The 17866-nt window shown below is 49.2% G+C and overlaps 8 protein-coding genes across 8 annotated transcripts; 7 read left to right on the top strand and 1 right to left on the bottom strand.

The window, feature by feature from the left end:
* The first annotated feature begins 517 nt into the window (after positions 1–517).
* On the top strand, positions 518–2977 carry FOIG_01150 (uncharacterized protein). The gene is made up of 3 exons (XM_031197849.1): positions 518–1019; positions 1100–1502; positions 1550–2977. Exons 1-3 carry the CDS (start codon positions 848–850, stop codon positions 2694–2696), a joined length of 1722 nt encoding a protein of 573 aa, XP_031073616.1. The 5' UTR covers positions 518–847; the 3' UTR covers positions 2697–2977.
* A 98-nt stretch (positions 2978–3075) lies between these two features.
* FOIG_01149 (uncharacterized protein) lies at positions 3076–4431 on the top strand (the record flags this gene model as incomplete). The annotated part of the gene is made up of 1 exon (XM_031197848.1): positions 3076–4431. The coding sequence occupies one exon, from the start codon at positions 3076–3078 to the stop codon at positions 4021–4023; it is 948 nt and encodes a 315-aa protein (XP_031073615.1). The 3' UTR covers positions 4024–4431.
* A 136-nt stretch (positions 4432–4567) lies between these two features.
* FOIG_01148 (uncharacterized protein) lies at positions 4568–5723 on the top strand (the record flags this gene model as incomplete). The annotated part of the gene is made up of 3 exons (XM_031197847.1): positions 4568–4619; positions 4671–5242; positions 5294–5723. The coding sequence occupies 3 exons, from the start codon at positions 4568–4570 to the stop codon at positions 5657–5659; spliced, it is 990 nt and encodes a 329-aa protein (XP_031073614.1). The 3' UTR covers positions 5660–5723.
* Positions 5724–6058: 335 nt separating this feature from the next.
* FOIG_01147 (dynein intermediate chain, cytosolic) lies at positions 6059–8786 on the bottom strand. Its single transcript, XM_031197846.1, has 2 exons — positions 8283–8786; positions 6059–8224 (listed from the first exon to the last, which is right to left on the bottom strand). Exons 1-2 carry the CDS (start codon positions 8403–8405, stop codon positions 6269–6271), a joined length of 2079 nt encoding a protein of 692 aa, XP_031073613.1. The 5' UTR covers positions 8406–8786; the 3' UTR covers positions 6059–6268.
* Positions 8787–8879: 93 nt separating this feature from the next.
* On the top strand, positions 8880–10077 carry FOIG_01146 (uncharacterized protein). Its single transcript, XM_031197845.1, has 3 exons — positions 8880–9109; positions 9246–9423; positions 9533–10077. The coding sequence occupies exons 1-3, from the start codon at positions 9089–9091 to the stop codon at positions 9604–9606; spliced, it is 273 nt and encodes a 90-aa protein (XP_031073612.1). The 5' UTR covers positions 8880–9088; the 3' UTR covers positions 9607–10077.
* A 250-nt stretch (positions 10078–10327) lies between these two features.
* Positions 10328–13374, top strand: FOIG_01145 (dolichyl-diphosphooligosaccharide-protein glycosyltransferase). The gene is made up of 5 exons (XM_031197844.1): positions 10328–10566; positions 10689–10712; positions 10771–11445; positions 11499–12642; positions 12696–13374. Exons 1-5 carry the CDS (start codon positions 10431–10433, stop codon positions 12964–12966), a joined length of 2250 nt encoding a protein of 749 aa, XP_031073611.1. The 5' UTR covers positions 10328–10430; the 3' UTR covers positions 12967–13374.
* A 748-nt stretch (positions 13375–14122) lies between these two features.
* Positions 14123–16944, top strand: FOIG_01144 (uncharacterized protein; the record flags this gene model as incomplete). Its single annotated transcript, XM_031197843.1, has 2 exons — positions 14123–15592; positions 15646–16944. The coding sequence occupies 2 exons, from the start codon at positions 14123–14125 to the stop codon at positions 16942–16944; spliced, it is 2769 nt and encodes a 922-aa protein (XP_031073610.1).
* Positions 16945–17061: 117 nt separating this feature from the next.
* Positions 17062–17845, top strand: FOIG_01143 (uncharacterized protein; the record flags this gene model as incomplete). Its single annotated transcript, XM_031197842.1, has 2 exons — positions 17062–17329; positions 17389–17845. 2 exons carry the CDS (start codon positions 17062–17064, stop codon positions 17544–17546), a joined length of 426 nt encoding a protein of 141 aa, XP_031073609.1. The 3' UTR covers positions 17547–17845.
* Between the last annotated feature and the right edge of the window lie 21 nt (positions 17846–17866).

Genomic DNA, 17866 nt, shown 5'->3' with positions numbered 1-17866 from the left:
CCCCGATTGCATGCGGTTCGTTGGCTCTTCTCAGATGGTTCTGTCTGGTAGCTGGCTCATTTGTTGTATCGAGGGATCAGATGGTTGGCTTGGTGTAGAAGGCGAGACTTTCCGAGACGGTTGAGGTTGTTTAGCTGGACGTTGCGGGTCGAGAAGATTGGTGCGAGTAGATATATCTTGTAGAAACATTGCCATTGAGAACATTTGGGCACAGCGATGCTGGCATTCCATGGAAGAAGACGACATTGTAAACTATTGGTTCACGATGAGGGTTGGTGCTAGCGGTGAGATGAGGAGACATTAAAAAATGGACGGGTAAGGTGTTGATGAAGTTACCCTGTGGCGAGATATCCTATATGCAAAATGTCATGAATACTACCTAGGTACTTACCTAGGTAGCTTGTGACAATCACACGATTAAATAGAACACTTTTATGAGGAGCGATTATCACATACATATCCTCTTAATCATTTGAAACTGTACGGCTAGTGTGTTATAAGTTAGAACGAGCATCATGCGCTTGATTCACTCAGTTATAATTCAAGCTCACGTGGAGGCAGAGAATCATCAGTAATGCATCGAATATCTACAATTAATTTAACTTACCCGATAACATAAAATCCTCTTAGCAACAAGTCTAATGATGTTTTGATCATACTTGAAAATCTTTACTCAATTTTAGTATTTTGGTGCTGTTTGAGGCTGCAGCTATTGTATCGCTACCCTCAAAATTCTGCTGCCTTAAGGATCCTCTCATACTAGTAGTTCCCATCTTCAACCTCCTCAATATGAACAACGGAAGCCTATCTTTGTGATATACCGAGAAACCCCCTGAAACGAAAAATAATGACAACGACGCACCACGTTGGCCAACGCATCTCATACGATGGCGCTCTCTGCACGGTGAGATTCGTTGGCGAAGTCTCAGGCACAACAGGCACATGGCTCGGCGTAGAATGGGACGACTCAGCCCGTGGTAAACACGACGGATGTCACAAAGGCATTCGTTACTTTACCTGTAAGACCAGACCAGACACATCATCTGCTACATGTGTCTATCTGCCTGTGTGTAATTGATAACTGACTGACTCTCTCAAGGCAAATCTAAATTCCCCACTGCTGCCTCATTTGTGCGCCCTTCACGGCCAGCTGACGCGCCGCGTCACTTTCTAGCAGCCGTCAACCACAAATATGCCTCTGAATACACGCTTCCAGATGGTAGAAGGGCTGCAGAAGAGATTGTGTTTTTCGGGAAGCGTGCTGAGGAGGTGGGGTTTGAGAAGATTCGCCGTAAGCAAGCCAATATCGGTGAGCTCACTGTGGTAATTCTCGAGGATCTCCAGGTTTCCAGTGCGAGAGCAGACGATGAGAGCGAGGGTATCATTGCAAAGACGTGTCCCAAGATTACGCAGTTGGATCTCAGTCGCAATTTGTTTGAGCGGCTTGACCCCGTGTTTGAAATTTGTCGTGAGCTACCAAATCTCCAGCACCTGACCCTCAAGTATGTCCCTCTGGCCATAGGCAAACAAGTCGCTGACCTAGTTATAGTGGGAATCGATTTCAAAATGTTTTAGGCGATCAAGCAAACGATGCTGTAAACAACGTCAAAGAGCTGTCGCTCGAGGAAACCTTGCTGAGCTGGGAGGAAGTCTGCCACATTGCAACAAAGTCTCCATCTTTGGCTGCTCTTGATGCTGGATCAAACCAATTTCAGTCTCTCCCTGCATTAGACTATGGCAATCTTTCGTCCACTTTGACATCAATCAACCTCGAAATCAACGAATTCACTACGTTTGTGGACATCAGCACCCTTGCAACACTCAGATCACTGCGCAACATTCACCTCAAGGGGAACAACATTTCGACAATTGCCCCTGAAGGTATAGAAGGGCCGATATTCTCAGATACTGTCCAATACCTCGACATCTCCTATAACAACATTCAATCCTGGGAATTTGTGAACCAGCTTCCCAAACATTTCCCTGGTCTAGTTGGTTTACGAATTGGCCACAACCCCTTCTATGATGCTGCAGACGCTGATGCTAAAGCATCCTCTTCGGAGGAGTCGCACATGTTTACCGTCGCCCGTCTCGGCTCACTGAAGTCCCTCAATTTCAGCCAGATCACACCGGCCGATAGAAGTAACGCCGAGATGTTCTATCTTTCGCGGATTGCAAAACAGCTCGCGGCTGCACCAGAGGACGCCGAACAAGAAGTCCTGGCAAATCACCCTCGCTATGCCGACCTTTGCAAAATCTACGGCGAGCCAAATATTGTTCGTAGGTTGGAGGTAAACCCTGCTTTCCTGGAGGCACGTCTAGTTACTGTTGGTTTTCATCTTCAAGATGGCGAGGAAAGAGTGAAAAAGATCCCCAAATCGTACGATATCTATGCCGTCAAAGGCATTGCTGGAAAACTGTTTGGCTTGTCGCCCCTCAAACTGGGGCTTATCTGGGAAACAGGAGAATGGGATCCTGTAGCTGGCTTTGACGATCAAGAGGGCGATAGCAGCGACGAGGAGGATGCCGAAGAGGAGAGGGAACGCAAAGGGATTGACACACATGCTGCTGAGGAGGATACCGCAGGAAAACCTGGACGATGGGTCAAAAGAGAAGTGGAACTCAAAGATGGACCTAGACAACTGGGTTACTGCGTAGATGGTGTGGATGTCAAGATTCGTGTGGAGGCTCGATAAGTGTGCTTCAAGGGGCAAGAAAACCTCTGATATCAAATCATGGTGTCAAAAATGACTAGTATAAAGGATCACTAAGTTATACTAAACTTATCTAGGTCTTTTTGTCACTTAGGATATAGGTCCAAAGTTTCGTTGCCTCCCCTGGGTGTGACAAAGCCTTCTTAGTTTGCATCTGAGTCTTTGTCCTCACCTGTGTCACAGCAAACGGAGGTCCATGAGACAACAGGCAGCTGACAAACTGTACGCGTAAATTACATAAAGAGAGCTCCTCAGGACCTGGTCTTCAAAATCTTGCTTCTCACATTTCACATTTCACATTCCACAACTTGCTTCTACACTTCCCTCCTGTTCCTTGACATCACAACACTCACCAGCCACCATGGGAATCAAACCTCAGTTCTTTCTGGTCAGACCAGGGGCAGAGCAAATCACACCCAACGGCCAAGTTCTTTCTCAGCCTGCAACTGCTGTCCCTCTTATCCCGGCAGACCTTCTGCCAGAGTGGATCGAAGTCATCGGCGCCCCTCGAAGTTTATCCCCAGATGAGACTAGAGACATGGGGAATTTGGGGGTTATTCATGCTGAGCTGGATACTTACAAGCTTCGATTCGCTCCCATTACTGGGGATGGAGCTTCAACTAGTGATGAATCGGACACTTCAGAGGAGCGGGCCCCTGGATTCCGGCCTGGTCCTTGCGCAGAGGGTGCATCATCATCTCACAACTACTATGAGAAACCGAAGCCAACTACAACTACAACTCAGCTTAATACTCCCAAGTCCAAGCTAAAGCCAGCACAAGGCCTCTCATCTAGCCGCCACAATCCTGCCAACCAGCAGCAGCCAGCCCATCTCAGTCCTACTTCCCACAAAGAGACACCACAAATTCCAACCAACACTACGGCACCATCATCTCAATTGCCCTCACTCTGTCGACACTGGTGTCACCACGGCGTCTGCAAATGGGGCCGAGACTGTCACTATGAACATATAATGCCCGTCACTGCAGAAGGCCTGGGAGAAGTTGGTCTGACTGGATTCCCTGATTGGTGGCTTCAAGCGCGGGGATTGATGCCTATGCCCCCCCAAGCCCTTCGTGCAGCGGATGCACCGAATGGTCGACGAACTGCGAGGAAGATTGGGAATCTCCTCAGAAGAAAGCAGCGAGCCCGAATTCTTGCTCAGCGTCGAGATGTGCACTTCAGAAACCTTGAAGAGGGATCCGAAGCTGAGGATGAGTATGAAGATGAAGAAGACGTCGGGGAGGAAGTGGTTAAACCTGAGCCGAAGAGAGGAGGAGAAGAGGGAATATTGATTGACCTTGATTAACGGGAATGATGACCACCATATCGATGGCATCAGCACTAGGAGATACCTTGCTGCGTATACTTGGTTCCTCCAGATAACTACCTACCTGACCTGCTTCGCATCAAATCGGATTGACAGCACTATCCAATATCCTATCTCCATAAGGGTCTACTCGGCGGCACACAATTCCGTAAAGCGCAAGCTCCGGTCTGTTGGCTTCGGGCTCTCTCGCGTGGCGTCGCGTTACGGGATACGAGCTGGACTTAAGTTTAGTCAGATCCATTTTCGGATTTATGTAGCATTTTGAAGCTGCAATCCCGATGAACGGGTGTGGCGAACAACACCATTATGGGTCAGATAGAGGGTGAATAATCAACCGAGATAGTTGCATAGAGCTTGAAATTAAATGCAATCATTCAATCCTTCTGATGTATAAGTATCTTCACATCTTTCCTCATTGATTGCTGAGTCTCACAGCCCCTCTCTCAACTCGATATCACCAAGTCCAACCCACATAGTTCATAGCTTGGATTAAATATTAAAACACATATCCATAAACACCAATATGCCTGAAATTCTGGGAAACCATGTCGGCGCTCTTGGCTACGGCCTTATGGGTATGTTTAGTCGTTCCACTTACTTAACACAACCAGACTGATAACTTGAAGGCTTCACTTGGCGTCCCAAACCAACACCTTTAGATCAGGCTCTTGAAGCTATGCACACAGCCTTCGCCAATGGCTGCAATCTCTGGAGCGGCGCTGAGTTCTACGGACCTCCAGAGTATAACAGCATGACTCTCATCAAGGCATACTTCACAAAATTTCCAGAAGATGCTGAAAAGATCACCATCGCCATGAAGGGCACTTACAACCCTGATACGTTTCAACTTGATGGGTCTCCCGAGAATGTGCGCAGGTCTATTGACAATGTGCTCAATCAACTGGGCGGTGTCAAGAAGCTTGATATCTTCGCACCCTCAAGACGAGACCACAACGTTCCCTTTGAAGAAACACTCAACGTCATTCAGAAGGAATATGTTGATAGCGGCAAGGTCGGTGGCATTGCCCTGTCAGAATGCAGTGCCGAGACTATCGAAGAAGCCGTGAAGCATGTCAAGGTCGCTCTCGTCGAGGTCGAATGCAGTCTGTTCAGCCCCGACATCCTCAAGAATGGCGTTGCTGCTGCGTGTGCTAAGCACAATATTCCTATCATGGCCTACGCGCCTATTGGACGTGGCGTAAGTTCGCCTATTCAACTCCAGACTACATAGATCTAACAGTCACTACAGATGTTGACGGGCCGCTTTGCCGACAGCTCTCAATTCCAGGGCCAGGGCATTGCCAGCGGATTCCCGCGTTTCCAGCCAGAATCCTTCCAGCACAACCTCAAGCTCGTTGATCAAGTCAAGGCAGTAGCAGAAAGGAAGGGAATCACACCTGCACAGCTTGCCATCAACTGGGTTAGAGGACTAAACGGCCGCGAGGGAATGCCTACCATCATTCCCACCCCTGGCGCGACCACAACAGCTCGAGTCGAGGAGAATGCCCAGTACTTCCCGCTTTCGGAGGAAGAGATGGAGACTCTCGAGGATATAGCCTACGTATTTGAGGTTTCTGGCGGGCGGTATCCTGAAGGCGTGCCAATGGAGGCCTAACTGTGAGACAAAGTCTGTGGTTGAGTTAGAACACGGTTTCAAGATAGAAATGAGAAACAATGAGTAACAAGGTTGCTGTTCAGCTGTGAAGTGTCCACGTGTTGCCCAAAACCAAAAGGGCATTCGGAATTGCAGAATTCATAAAAATGAATGCCATCATGAAAGATTGAATGGGTGTTTCAAAAGGACTGTGACTTACCATACTGTATCTATCGTCTTTCATAGCACCTGGTTGTAGTGATTGGCTACTAGAAGGAAGAGAAAGTCTTCAGATGACTGCTCATCGTTGCGCAGAGTCTCAACTCGAAAGCTGAGATTGTTGAAAGCTGAGGTTGAGCTTTTGCTCCACAATAAAATGAAGATATTGTTGATGTGGAGACAACACGTGACACTGTATCCTCCTGGGTTCGGTTTCTTAAAGATAACAGCAAGGGCCTGAAACTCAGGAGTGTGATGCGTAGAGATCAATAGATTAAAGTGAGGTATTGGCGAAAAGAAAGACAGAAACCGAAAAAAGCCTTGGGTATATCAGTAAATTCATCTCTTAACTACCTCGCAACACAAGAACATACGCCACTATGCTGCCAATACTCCATCCAATGGAGATCACTAAACTATCAATGCACCATTTGAACCAACTGCCTCCAGTCGGTTCACAAGCTTCTTCACATTCGCCCAGTCCTCGTTCTTTGGGCCATCCTTGCCACCAAGACCACTGGCAACCTCGAATACTGTGAGAGAGCCATCGATGCCGCCAGTCGCAAGACGCTTTCCATCATTGGGCTCCCATGCAACCTTGTTCAGACTCTTCGAAAGCATAGTTCTGCCATCCTTTCGAGAGCTGGGCGAAATCTTGGACACAGGCTCTTCCGTCTCGACTGCAATGTCCCAAAGCTCCAGCCATCCAGCACCATCGACCAATGCAAAAATGTTGGGTTTGACGGGCGACCACTTAGCGTCGTAGACGACATCCTCACGCACAAAGTCAATTAGGGGCGAGATGGTGCCATCGCCAGAGCCGATCGTAGATGTCGCCGCAGGTGCTCGAACCTTCCAAAGCTTAACACTCCAATCGAGCGACGACGATATGACCAGATCGCCCAAGTCCACCGGCCCTCTAGCAGGATGGAAATCCACAGACATGACAGGGGCGGTATGTCCCTTGTAGCTGATCTTCTTATCAACACCAGCCTTGGCACCGGCACGGTCATATCGGTGGCAAGGGAAGATGGTGCCCTCCTCACTGCCAACGAGGAAGAATGTAGGATCTGTAGCTGGGAAAGAAAGGCACGTTGGGCTCACGTCTTCGACAGCCACCTTGGCCTGACTAGGGTTCTTGAGTTCAAGAAGTTCTTGAGGTTGAGCGAAGACGTCCATTGTCCAGCCACAGACCACACCATCAGTGGAGCAAGAAATAATGTTGTTGGCGTTCTGGGTACCAACAATATCAACAGAGTAGATAGGGTGGGCATGACCATAGCCCGTAAGGGGAGTCTTTTGAACCGGAGCCGCCTTTGCTCTCGTGTCCCACAGCAACACCTGACCGCTATATGAACCACCGATAATCAAGTTATTGTGGTAAGGAGAAAACTTAGCAGTCAAGACATCTGACTGCGCGGTGAAAACGTATTCAGGGCGATCTTGCATGTGCATGTTCCAGACCTGAACCAGCCCGTCAGGTTCATGGGGAGCTGTCGGATTTTTGGTGTATGACGCGAGGACAAGCTCGCTGAACTTTGGCGAGAAATCAATCCCGCTGATCATGCGCTTCTTAGACCACCGCTCGTCGAAGAACTGGACAACTTCTTTTATCCTGTGTCGCCCCTTACCACCTGTATTACCACTATCTTCATCTTCATCATCGTTATCCTGGCCTTGTAAAGCGTAGTCTGTGAGAATGTCATATGTCTCTTGGTCGAGAGCTCTCTCGATCACCTTTGTCGACTTATCCAGGAAGTCAACGAATTCATCTGAGTGGGCGACAGCGTCCAGCTCTTCAGCGGTAAGATTCCTGGAAGGATAGTTCAAACCCGAGCCGGAAGGAAGCACACCGTCGCTCAGAAACTCCTTTGTCGCCCTCAATTCTTCCTCCACCTCTTCTCTAATCTTTTGTCGGAGTTCCTCTTCTCGATCTCGCTCTCTCCTGCTCAGCCTCTTGCTGGGCGTTGAAGTTACGGCGGGAACATCTTCGGCTTCAGATATGAGAGACTGAGCCCTGGTTCTGGTAGGTGTTGTCCATTCTTCTGTTGTCTGGACACCTTTGCTGTATGAGAAGACCTCCTTTACCGGAGACGGCGGGCATTCGAAAACGGTCAGGAGGGGAGCAGTGCTAAGACTAGGTGGCGGTTGCGCGGGAACTTGAACGTGACTAGTGGTCGTGACTTCGGAGGGTTCGTTGCTGAATTCGCCGGCGCTGAGGACACTGTTTGGACGGCTACCACGAGGAGCGGGAGAGCCAGGTCCTCCCGTGACAGTCGAGCCGGGCCTACTATCACCGACGAGACTGTTTATCAGAGTTTCGATCTCGCGGCGGTTATCTGCTCTTCCAGGAGTTGGCGATATCAACTATGGTTGAGAAACGTCAACGATGGGCTTAAAGGCGGTAGGGTATCAGGGGACCAACGTCGCTAGAGGTTCCTATGTTGGAGCGACTTGCTGTTGCTTGGCTTGCCCGAAGCTCTCTCTGGCGCTTGAGCTCAGCAAGCTTCGCCTTTTTCGCTAGGATTTCATCTCGACGTTGTTGCATTGTGGACGTTCCACAGTCGCATTGCGAGACTGAACAATATGTTGAGAGCTATGATACTGGGTTTGGGAGGGTATGAATCGACAACACGATGAATGATGATAAATAAAGTCTCGCAAAGCAAACCAACAACGAGAAAACCGCAAGAAATGAAAAGTCGTCCTTCGCGACAAAATGTGGTGGCTGTATGTAAGTTTCTTCGTTGTTTGTTTGTAGTGATCAAGTTATGAAATGCTGCAAGGTATGAGCTTGTGATGGGGTCCAATTGAATCCATCCATGCGCGAGCGACTCAGGCACTTGCAACCCCCATAAACCCCCTGCACAAGCCTGAAATCTGAAGAATGCTAAGTGGAATTGAAGGCGGTACGTATCGCTGCTCAACTCCACAGTGAATTGATCTGGGAGATGAGGTCGAGCACGTGATCACATTGGCCGGCTCACTGGCTACTGGCTCCAGCTTGTCCGAGCTCCCAGCCGCCAGCGGTTGGCTCTCTTTGGCAGCGAATGGAAAAACTGCGACTTTTCCCGACGACTTTTCAATTCTTCACCTCAAGCCGACGCATCTAATCCCCTCGAGCCACTCCGACTGGGTCCATTGACAAGCCATTGTCGACCGCCGACTATCGTCAATACCGATCCTTTCGCTCTTCGTCCCGTTCGCCCTTTTTTGCGAATCTAATTTCCAATGGCTTCGACCGGAGTGAACGTGCGTGTTATCCTCCCCGATTCGGCCGCTCGACCGTGTCCCAACCCAGAGCATTCGACTACGTCAGGGAATGCGATCATTCGAGCGGCAGAATTGGATAGTTTATGGACCCGAGGACTAATTGAGTCATTTATAGGTTTTGCGGTGGTCCGCCCTTGGCCTGGGTATCTTTTACGGTTTCACCCACCAGCGAGCGATTACTGCCTCGCAAAAGGCCGAGCATGCGCAGCACGAGTACGAGAAGAAGGAGAAGCTTATCCAGCAAGCCAAGGCCGAGTTTGCTAAGAAGAACAACCCAACATCTGGCGACTCTGGTACGTCAGACCCAGTTTCGCTCTAAAAGCACTCCTAGCAATTGGCCGCGGCATATTGCACATGCGAGACACACAACCTGTCGAGACCTCAAACTAATCATGCATACAGTTATCACCGACCCCTCAGACCCCAAGTTTGATCTCGAGAAGCTGCTGTTGAAGGTGCAGAAGGAGAGCCCTTAAATATGTAATACCGGCGCGGGGAAACGCAACGCAAGATATGAGAAGGGAGAGGATGGAAACAATGGGAGGTTTCGGCGAAAAGGTTGACCAACCGTAGGGAAACAGGTCCTGCCGAGGCATAATCCGAGCCTCGAACCAGACTCGGTGTATGATTGAGGATATACATGGCGGCCCTGCATAGATGTTTCCTTAGGTCCCTGTTTAACTCTGTGTACAGGTGTACAATATATCTACTTTAGACGACAAAAAAAAACGTCAATGGTTTTGGCTAGGGCTTGTAACACTTGGGCATGTAATGGGAGACTTTGAGCGGGAAAGCTAGTAAGTTTATCTCTGCGGGCTTATATGATGATGTGTATCAGGTACGGATGGATGTATGTTTAGTTTTACAGCAAAAAGCAAGTTGACGACGATAAGCGATTCTGATGCTTGAGGCAGTTTCTGTGATCAGTGAAGCGACATGTAGATGAGATTTGGCAAGCCGTTCACCTATATTGCATGCTATCCTGGTCAATTCATCGAAATTGACGTAGAATGACCTGATCATCATCGTCTTCTTGATACGCCAGAGCTTCGCCGGATAAACTGTGGCTCAGCACCTCACGGCCACAACCTGAAGAATGAGCTAAGTTTTGAGTGGATGCACGGCCGCGTAAAGGATACGTACCTCGGGGTGGGTCCCACATTTACCTCCTGTAGCTCCCCCGTCTCAGTAGTAAAGCTCCAAGCTGTCCTTCTGGCGGAGTTGAATATCATCTTGGGTTTCGGCTTCTGCAAGTTGCATCAACTCCAGGGTCAAACATCGTCGACAATCGCAACCCATCATGGCGGTAAAGACGGCAAAAACCGAAGACGTCCTCGCCGGAGTGAACGGACAAAACACTAGGACTCTACTAAGAGTCATCATTCTTCTCTTGATCGCTGGCGCAGCTGTGTCCAGTCGCCTTTTTTCTGTGATACGTAAGTGCTTTCTTCCTATGATGGGTGAATGCCCTCAATTCTTGCTCTGGCTTTTCTGTCTGCAGAGTACAGAGGGTCATCTTCTATTAGGAATGCATCTTTTGCTAACTCGTCCGGCGTAGGCTTCGAAAGTATTATTCACGAATGTCAGTCTTGCTCATACTAACAGATTGCTCCATCATGGCGAGCTAACCTTTAAGACAGTCGATCCGTGGTTCAACTTCCGCGCGACAAAATACCTCGTCGCCAATGGATTTTACAAGTTTTGGGATTGGTTCGATGACAGGACATGGCATCCTCTTGGGCGGGTTACCGGAGGCACCCTCTATCCTGGTCTGATGGTGACAAGCGGCGTCATATACCACGCTCTCCGCGCCCTTACGGTTCCCGTCGATATTCGAAACATTTGTGTCCTTCTCGCCCCAGCCTTCTCTGGACTGACAGCCTATGCTGCCTACCTACTTACCAATGAGATGACTACATCTTCATCCGCTGGTCTTCTTGCCGCAGTATTCATGGGCATTGCACCGGGTTACATCTCTCGATCCGTGGCCGGTAGCTACGATAACGAGGCCATCGCTATTTTCCTTCTTGTTCTCACATTCTACCTCTGGGTCAAGGCTTTGAAGCTGGGCTCGATGCTGTGGGGTGCCCTTTGCGCGCTATCGTACGCCTACATGGTTGCGTCGTGGGGTGGATATGCTTTCATTACATGTCTACTGCCCGTCCATGCCTTCGTTCTCATCTGCATGGGTCGATACAGCGATCGCCTCTATGTCAGCTACACGACGTGGTACGCTATTGGTACCATGGCTAGTTTCCAGGTGCCTTTCGTCGGCTTCCTTTGTGTCAAGACCAATGAGCACATGCCCGCGCTTGGTGTGTATACACAAACATTCAATGTGACCCATGATACTAACATTATCGTGTAGGTGTTTTTGGCCTCCTTCAGGTGATTGCATTCATTGTTTACGTCAAGTCTGTTATCCCTGGACGACAAATCACAACCATCGTAGTTGCTGCTGGTGTCGCGACTTTCTTCGTCGGTCTCGCTGGCCTCATTCTTTTGACCTCATTTGGATACATCGCGCCCTGGGGCGGTCGATTCTATTCATTATTCGACACCGGCTATGCCAAGATTCACATTCCCATCATTGCTTCAGTCTCTGAGCATCAGCCTACCGCATGGCCCTCATTTTTCTTTGATCTTAACTTCCTCATCTGGCTCTTCCCTGCCGGTGTTTATATGTGTTTCCAGAACCTCGCGGATGAGCATGTATTCATTGTTGTCTATGCTCTGTTTGCAAGCTACTTTGCTGGTGTTATGGTCCGTCTGATGCTCACACTGACACCTGTTGTGTGTGTTGCCGCTGCCATGGCTGCCTCGCAGCTCCTCGACACCTATCTGCGGGTCAATCAGCCTGAGCCCACCCAGGCTGCACAAGGAGAGGCTGTTGATGGATCCAAGAAGGCCAAGGGTGCCCTCCGAGCGACCGCAAAGCCCGACGTCGGTATTTACACTACCTTGTCCAAGATTACGGTTGTTGCCGGCATGGTCATCTACCTGGTCATGTTTGTTACTCACTGCACATGGGTCACCTCCAACGCCTACTCAGCACCCTCTGTTGTCCTGTCCAGCCGACGCATGGATGGCAGCCCGGTCATCATTGATGACTATCGGGAGGCCTATCAGTGGCTCCGACAGAACACCGGCAAAGACGCCAAGATCATGTCATGGTGGGACTATGGTTATCAGATTGGCGGTATGGCTGACCGACCAACGCTTGTTGACAACAACACCTGGAACAACACTCACATCGCTACTGTTGGCAAGGCCATGAGTTCTCGTGAAGAGGTCAGCTATCCCATCATGCGCCAGCACGAGGTTGACTATGTCCTCGTCGTCTTTGGTGGCGTTCTTGGCTACTCCGGAGATGATATCAACAAGTTCCTCTGGATGGTTCGCATTGCGGAGGGCATCTGGCCCGATGAGGTTAAAGAGCGCAACTTCTTCACTGAACGCGGCGAATACAGAGTTGATGCCGGTGCTACCGAGACCATGAAGAACAGCTTGATGTAAGTAAACTTCTGCACAGCGATTGGTCACCACGCTAACAGGCTGCTTTCAGGTACAAGATGTCTTACCACAACTTCAACAAGACGAACTCCCCTGGAAAGATCGTTGATCGAGTCCGGGGTGTTAAAATGCCCGATACAAGCCCCACACTCGATGTATTGGAGGAAGCCTTCACCAGTGAGAATTGGCTCATCCGTATTTACAAGGTCAAGGATCTTGACAACGTTGGCCGTGATCATTTTGAAGCGGGTGCCTTTAGCCGTGGGCAGAAGAAGAAGAAGGCGGTTCAAAAGCGAGGTGCCCGTGTTCTCCGTGTGGATTAGATGGAGAACGAGCTTTTGGTGCTGGAGCCTAGGAAGAAAGGATAAAGGTTCCCGGTTTAGCTCGCATTTAGACAAAATTGAATTAAATATGTATATCAGTGTAAGATTTGGTTGGAAAAGAGATTTCTCTGTCTCATTTAAGTAGCGTTGAAGCAACTCGTGGATGTTCAGTGTGTTTGCTGCCATATGTCATGTCAATGGTCTATCAGCGGCAACGAAGAGTGGCATGAGAGACTTTGGCATGTTTGCTTGATAAAGCTAAGGAAAGAGAAGAGGGGAAATAAGGGCACTGTCGTTTGCCAGCTTGAAAACGCCTGAATACAACGACAAGATTGATTGCTAATGTTGGGAACGAAGTTAGTGACCTTATCGGCATGCCCGAACAGAAAGTCGCATACAAGAGAGGGGGATGTCTTCTCCTTCTTCTTATTTTCTCCCTTCTTCATACTCATTGTCATCTTCCTCTTCTCCTTGACAGATATCTGTTATTTCTCTGGTGCTTACGCTGCTGTCTTCACATTTTAGGAACTGCCTCGAAGATAACCGTACAGGAGCAACATCCCTTGTGCCTTGTAGGCCTTGAGCAGAAATCACGAGTGTCAGCATAGTCTTCTAGATCAAAATCATCGGAAGAGCCCTTTGTGACGGGAGCCAGTAAGTTCCTTCGTCGGTCAAATATCAGACAGGAGCATCAAGCTGATCTTTTCTTTCACTATCTCCCTTTAGAAATAAGACTTTTGGTTGCTATAACCAAAGACTCAGTCTAGGATCTGCGAGCTCTGGGCACTGTCAGTCCTATTTTGATGGTCTCTGACCTGCTACTTGTAGAAACAAGTGACAGTTCTTGCCAGCTGCCGACGGCCGTCACAACAACTACCTCTATTCAACGTTTCCAGAGGCGCCCACAATTTCAAAGGAGATAGGAAAACTCGAGCAAACGAAGAATTTTCTGTGTTTATTATTCGAGGACCTCAAGGAAACCATTTTCTTCCTCTTCTTCTTACCTCTCTTGCTTCTTCTACCATAACCGTCCACTCTCCTTCCCATCTACCCTCCCACAAACACTCTCTATGCCACCACCGAATCGCCTTCTGTATACGAATATCAAGGACACTGCCTTTCTCTCTCTCAGGAGACTTCTCCTGGATGCAGCGTAATGGATATCTTTAACAAAGCTATTCGCCGCCGCCGCCATCGGTCTGGCTATGATGTCGACCTATTGAGTGCTGCCTTCGGCCTCCCATTTCTGCATGTTAATGGACCTGGGAACAACAGCGCTCGCCGTGTAGCACTCGACTACGTATCTGAATCTGAACCTGATTCCGAATGTGGCGATGGCAGTGAAGACGGCTCCGAGGGTGCGTTTTCTTCGTCTTCTGAGGATGATCGAGGGCGTCAACAACGTGGCTATGATACACCCGAAAGAGTCTCTACGTCCCGTCCACTTCCTCATTCGTCTCCTCATCCTTCCAAAAGATCCCCCAACAGAAAGAAACACCACCGTCGACAGCTCGCCAAGTCATCACCTCGCTCAAGTCCTCGGAAATCGTCTCGTCGACAGGGTTCTCGCTCGAGTTCTCGAAGATCGACCGTCGAGATCATGAATAGTCAGCAACAGCCTGTTTCTCATGTACGGCCTTCTGCGACATTTCCCCCTCAATTTCCTATTCCTTTGTCGAAGCAACATTGTAATATTGTACAATCTTCACCATTTCCTATTCCTTCTTTGAGCCAGCCTCTCAGAGTCCCAGTGTGTCAACCTTTCCCTCAGCAACCAGTGTGCTATCATCACCAGATCAACTACGTTCCGCACCGTACATCTACCTTGATGCAAGCTCATCCAGCTCAGTATATTGCGCCTGTTCCCCAACCTGTCGCAGCACGAACTCCTGCATCTGATCAGGCACCAACAGTCTCCATGCCTCCAGCGGCATTCAAAAACACCTTGAATTCAGCAGGGGAAGGGGGTGACCGCCACAAAAAGCCTGGCAATCAGGGAGACGCCAAGGTTTCCGGCCCGTTGACAAACCAAGTGCAACGTCTACAGAAACATATTGAAGCCAAGATGGCTGACTTGGCCGAGGAGCCCAACAGCAGAATCTTGCGTCGCGACCTCCGCCGCCTTCAAGACAGACTTAATTTTGCCCTGAATAAGGCTATCACAGCAAGCAAAAAGCCTCACGCAAGACAAGTATCAAACTCCACTTTCAGCGGCTTCTCTCAACCAGCCCATGATGAAAAGACTGCACAAGAAAAAGACTTTCAGCAGAGCCGGAAGCGAGAGCAATTTGGCCAACGAGATGTGAGTCCTCAGCGCATCGAACGCCATCACATTTGCACAGAGTGTGGAAACATGCGTTCAGCGCTCTACCACAAGAAGTTTCCTGTTGGCCCAGGACCATCCACTAAGATCAATCTCTGCGAGAGCTGCCGAGAGATGGAATACAAACGAGGTGTCGTTCGCCAATACCACTTCTGTTCCAATTGTGGAAGCGCGAGGTCCAAGACATTTCATGCCCAGCACCCAGTCTTTCCAGGAGAGCCAATCTTCACAAACTATTGCGATGCCTGTGTCCTGGAGTTCCACTACAATGGAAGTCTGCCAGACGACTCTGTGATTGGGCTGGTATGTTGACAGAATATCGTGAACATCAGATGACAGCTAACATGCAGTAACAGGCCCCCAGACTGAAGGACCACATAGCCAGACGAGCTGCCATTCAAAAGGAAGACGACATGGATTCTCTGACTGTCAATCGCCATCGCAATCGTAGTAAAGGAGAACCAAAAGCCTCCCTTGACCAGGACGAGGCCATTGAGTACAAGAAACAGGCTCCTACGATTGGGAAGGTCCGCGGAAGGCTTCCTGAACCACGAGAGCCCAGAGACACTGTCGTTTCCCCAGAGACCACCGTCGTTTCACCAGAGTCTTCTTACTGTCCCTCGAGAAATACGGGGTCTTCCAACCGCCGAGCAGAGCGGAAGTCATTGGGAGATACCAACACTGATCCTCCTCCTCCTCATAAGGAGAGCGAAAAGCGTCCTCGGAATTACCAGGCACCATATGTTGAAGACTCGGTTTCGACGGCTCACTCCAAAGGAGACACTCACATTGATAGCCATGAAGGTGAAATGACTGGTCAGAAGTTCACAAACAAGGTTTACGAGCCATGGAAAACTCTTCCGCGTGACTTTGTTCTCAAGTCCGCAATGGCCAGTGATCGGTCATCTTCGGACGGCTCCGGAAAAGCCCAAGATGCAACAGAAAAGGGACCACATCGACCGCGCGAGAAGTCTCTTGACTCTGAACGGTCTGACCCAAGCTCCTCCAAGTCTTCCGGTAGTAAGACTGTGAGATTCAAGAAGTCTATTGATGTTCGTACTCCCTTGGCCCACGAGGGCGGTACTGAGTTCTCGGAGCCTGAGTCTCCCATCAGAATGAGGCTCCCAGGATCCCCTCTCATCTCACGCAAGAAGCCATCGTATTACAACAGCTATTCGCCTGAAAGAAAGGTCACAGACAAGAACCTCCATCCTCACTATGGCCAATCTTCAAGGAATAGTTCGGTACCCAACCGCGAGAACTTGCGTACACCAGACGACTTTCGGCCCGGAGCACCTTCGAAGGGCTACTCTCAGGGTGCTTTCAGCAAAGATTTTGATAACGGTGGAGACTGGGATTCCTTCCGAAGTCCTGCGTACTCCTACGTAGAGCAGTATGCAGATGACGGCCCCTTGCATGAACGCCATGAGACAGACGAAGGATTCCAGGCGCCAACTCCCAAGTTTCATGACTACAGCTACCATGATCAGTATATGGAGTCCACTGCATCTCTCCCATCCCGTATGTCTTCAGGAAGCGTGTTTTCATCCTTCTTTAAGAAGAAAAAGAACAAGTCATCTTCCGTTCCCCCAGGCGATCGAGCAGGCTCATACCCTCCAAGTCACAACTTTAACGAGACTGCCAGAGACAATTAGGAACGATTTGGCCCTCGCAGTTTCACTGACAGCCAGACAACTCCATGTCCCCAGCAATCTAGGTGCTCGTCAAACATTTTTACTACCTCACTCACGGATCCTGACTCGTGCAGTTTCATGGACAGGGATTCAACTTTTGACAAGACTGAGGGTCAAGCCAGCGGCAACCCTTATTATACACCTCGCCAGCACAGCTTTCCAGAATTTGCCTACTGCACTTCTTCTGTTAGATCTGATAATTCGCCAAAGAAAGAGCACGCGTGTAAGCAATGCTCACCTGCCCAGTCGGACACGTCTGTCTGGAAGAATGCATTTGATCCTATCCCAACAGTTGAGGAGGCGAGCACTGCTGATGACTCCCATGAGACTGCATCTGACCATATTGGTGAGTCTTGACCAAAACCAAAGCTGTCAATCTTATCGACTAACGCTCGAGCCTCACAGAGTATAAACTTATCGTAGAGGCCGCTTCTTCAGTCGGCGAGGAAGATGACGAAGTATCTTCTGGTCAAGATTTCAATGAGTTTGATGAAACTATCCGGAACAATTCTTTTCATGATACACTGCCCATTCAGCCTCTCATAGACGGCATCGCTGTCTAAAACTTGATAATCACCAGCATGCTTACACAAGGCATCACCACACTTTCACTTGAGCCTAGTGATTAAGATCCTGAATGAGAAGATTTGTGGAAATGAACCTTTTGGGAACAAAATGTATGAACGTTGGATGCATGTGCATCGACCCCTGGACGGCTGGGTCCGGGTGATGAGAAGTTGAAATAAGCTCGGTTACGAGAAATGATCATGATTTGTATGAAGGAGGATTATGATTGTATGACAAGCGCTCTTTTGGTAAAACTTGCTATTGTATTATTAGAAATAGAATGACTTAATGCCTGATGTATTATGAACCGACCTCT

The sequence above is a fragment of the Fusarium odoratissimum genome, assembly GCF_000260195.1.
Source record: "Fusarium odoratissimum NRRL 54006 unplaced genomic scaffold supercont1.1, whole genome shotgun sequence".
NCBI classification, from domain to species: Eukaryota; Fungi; Ascomycota; class Sordariomycetes; order Hypocreales; family Nectriaceae; genus Fusarium; species Fusarium odoratissimum.
The sequence above is the reverse complement of the archived record's forward strand: the minus strand, read 5'-3'. Positions and strand labels throughout refer to the sequence as shown.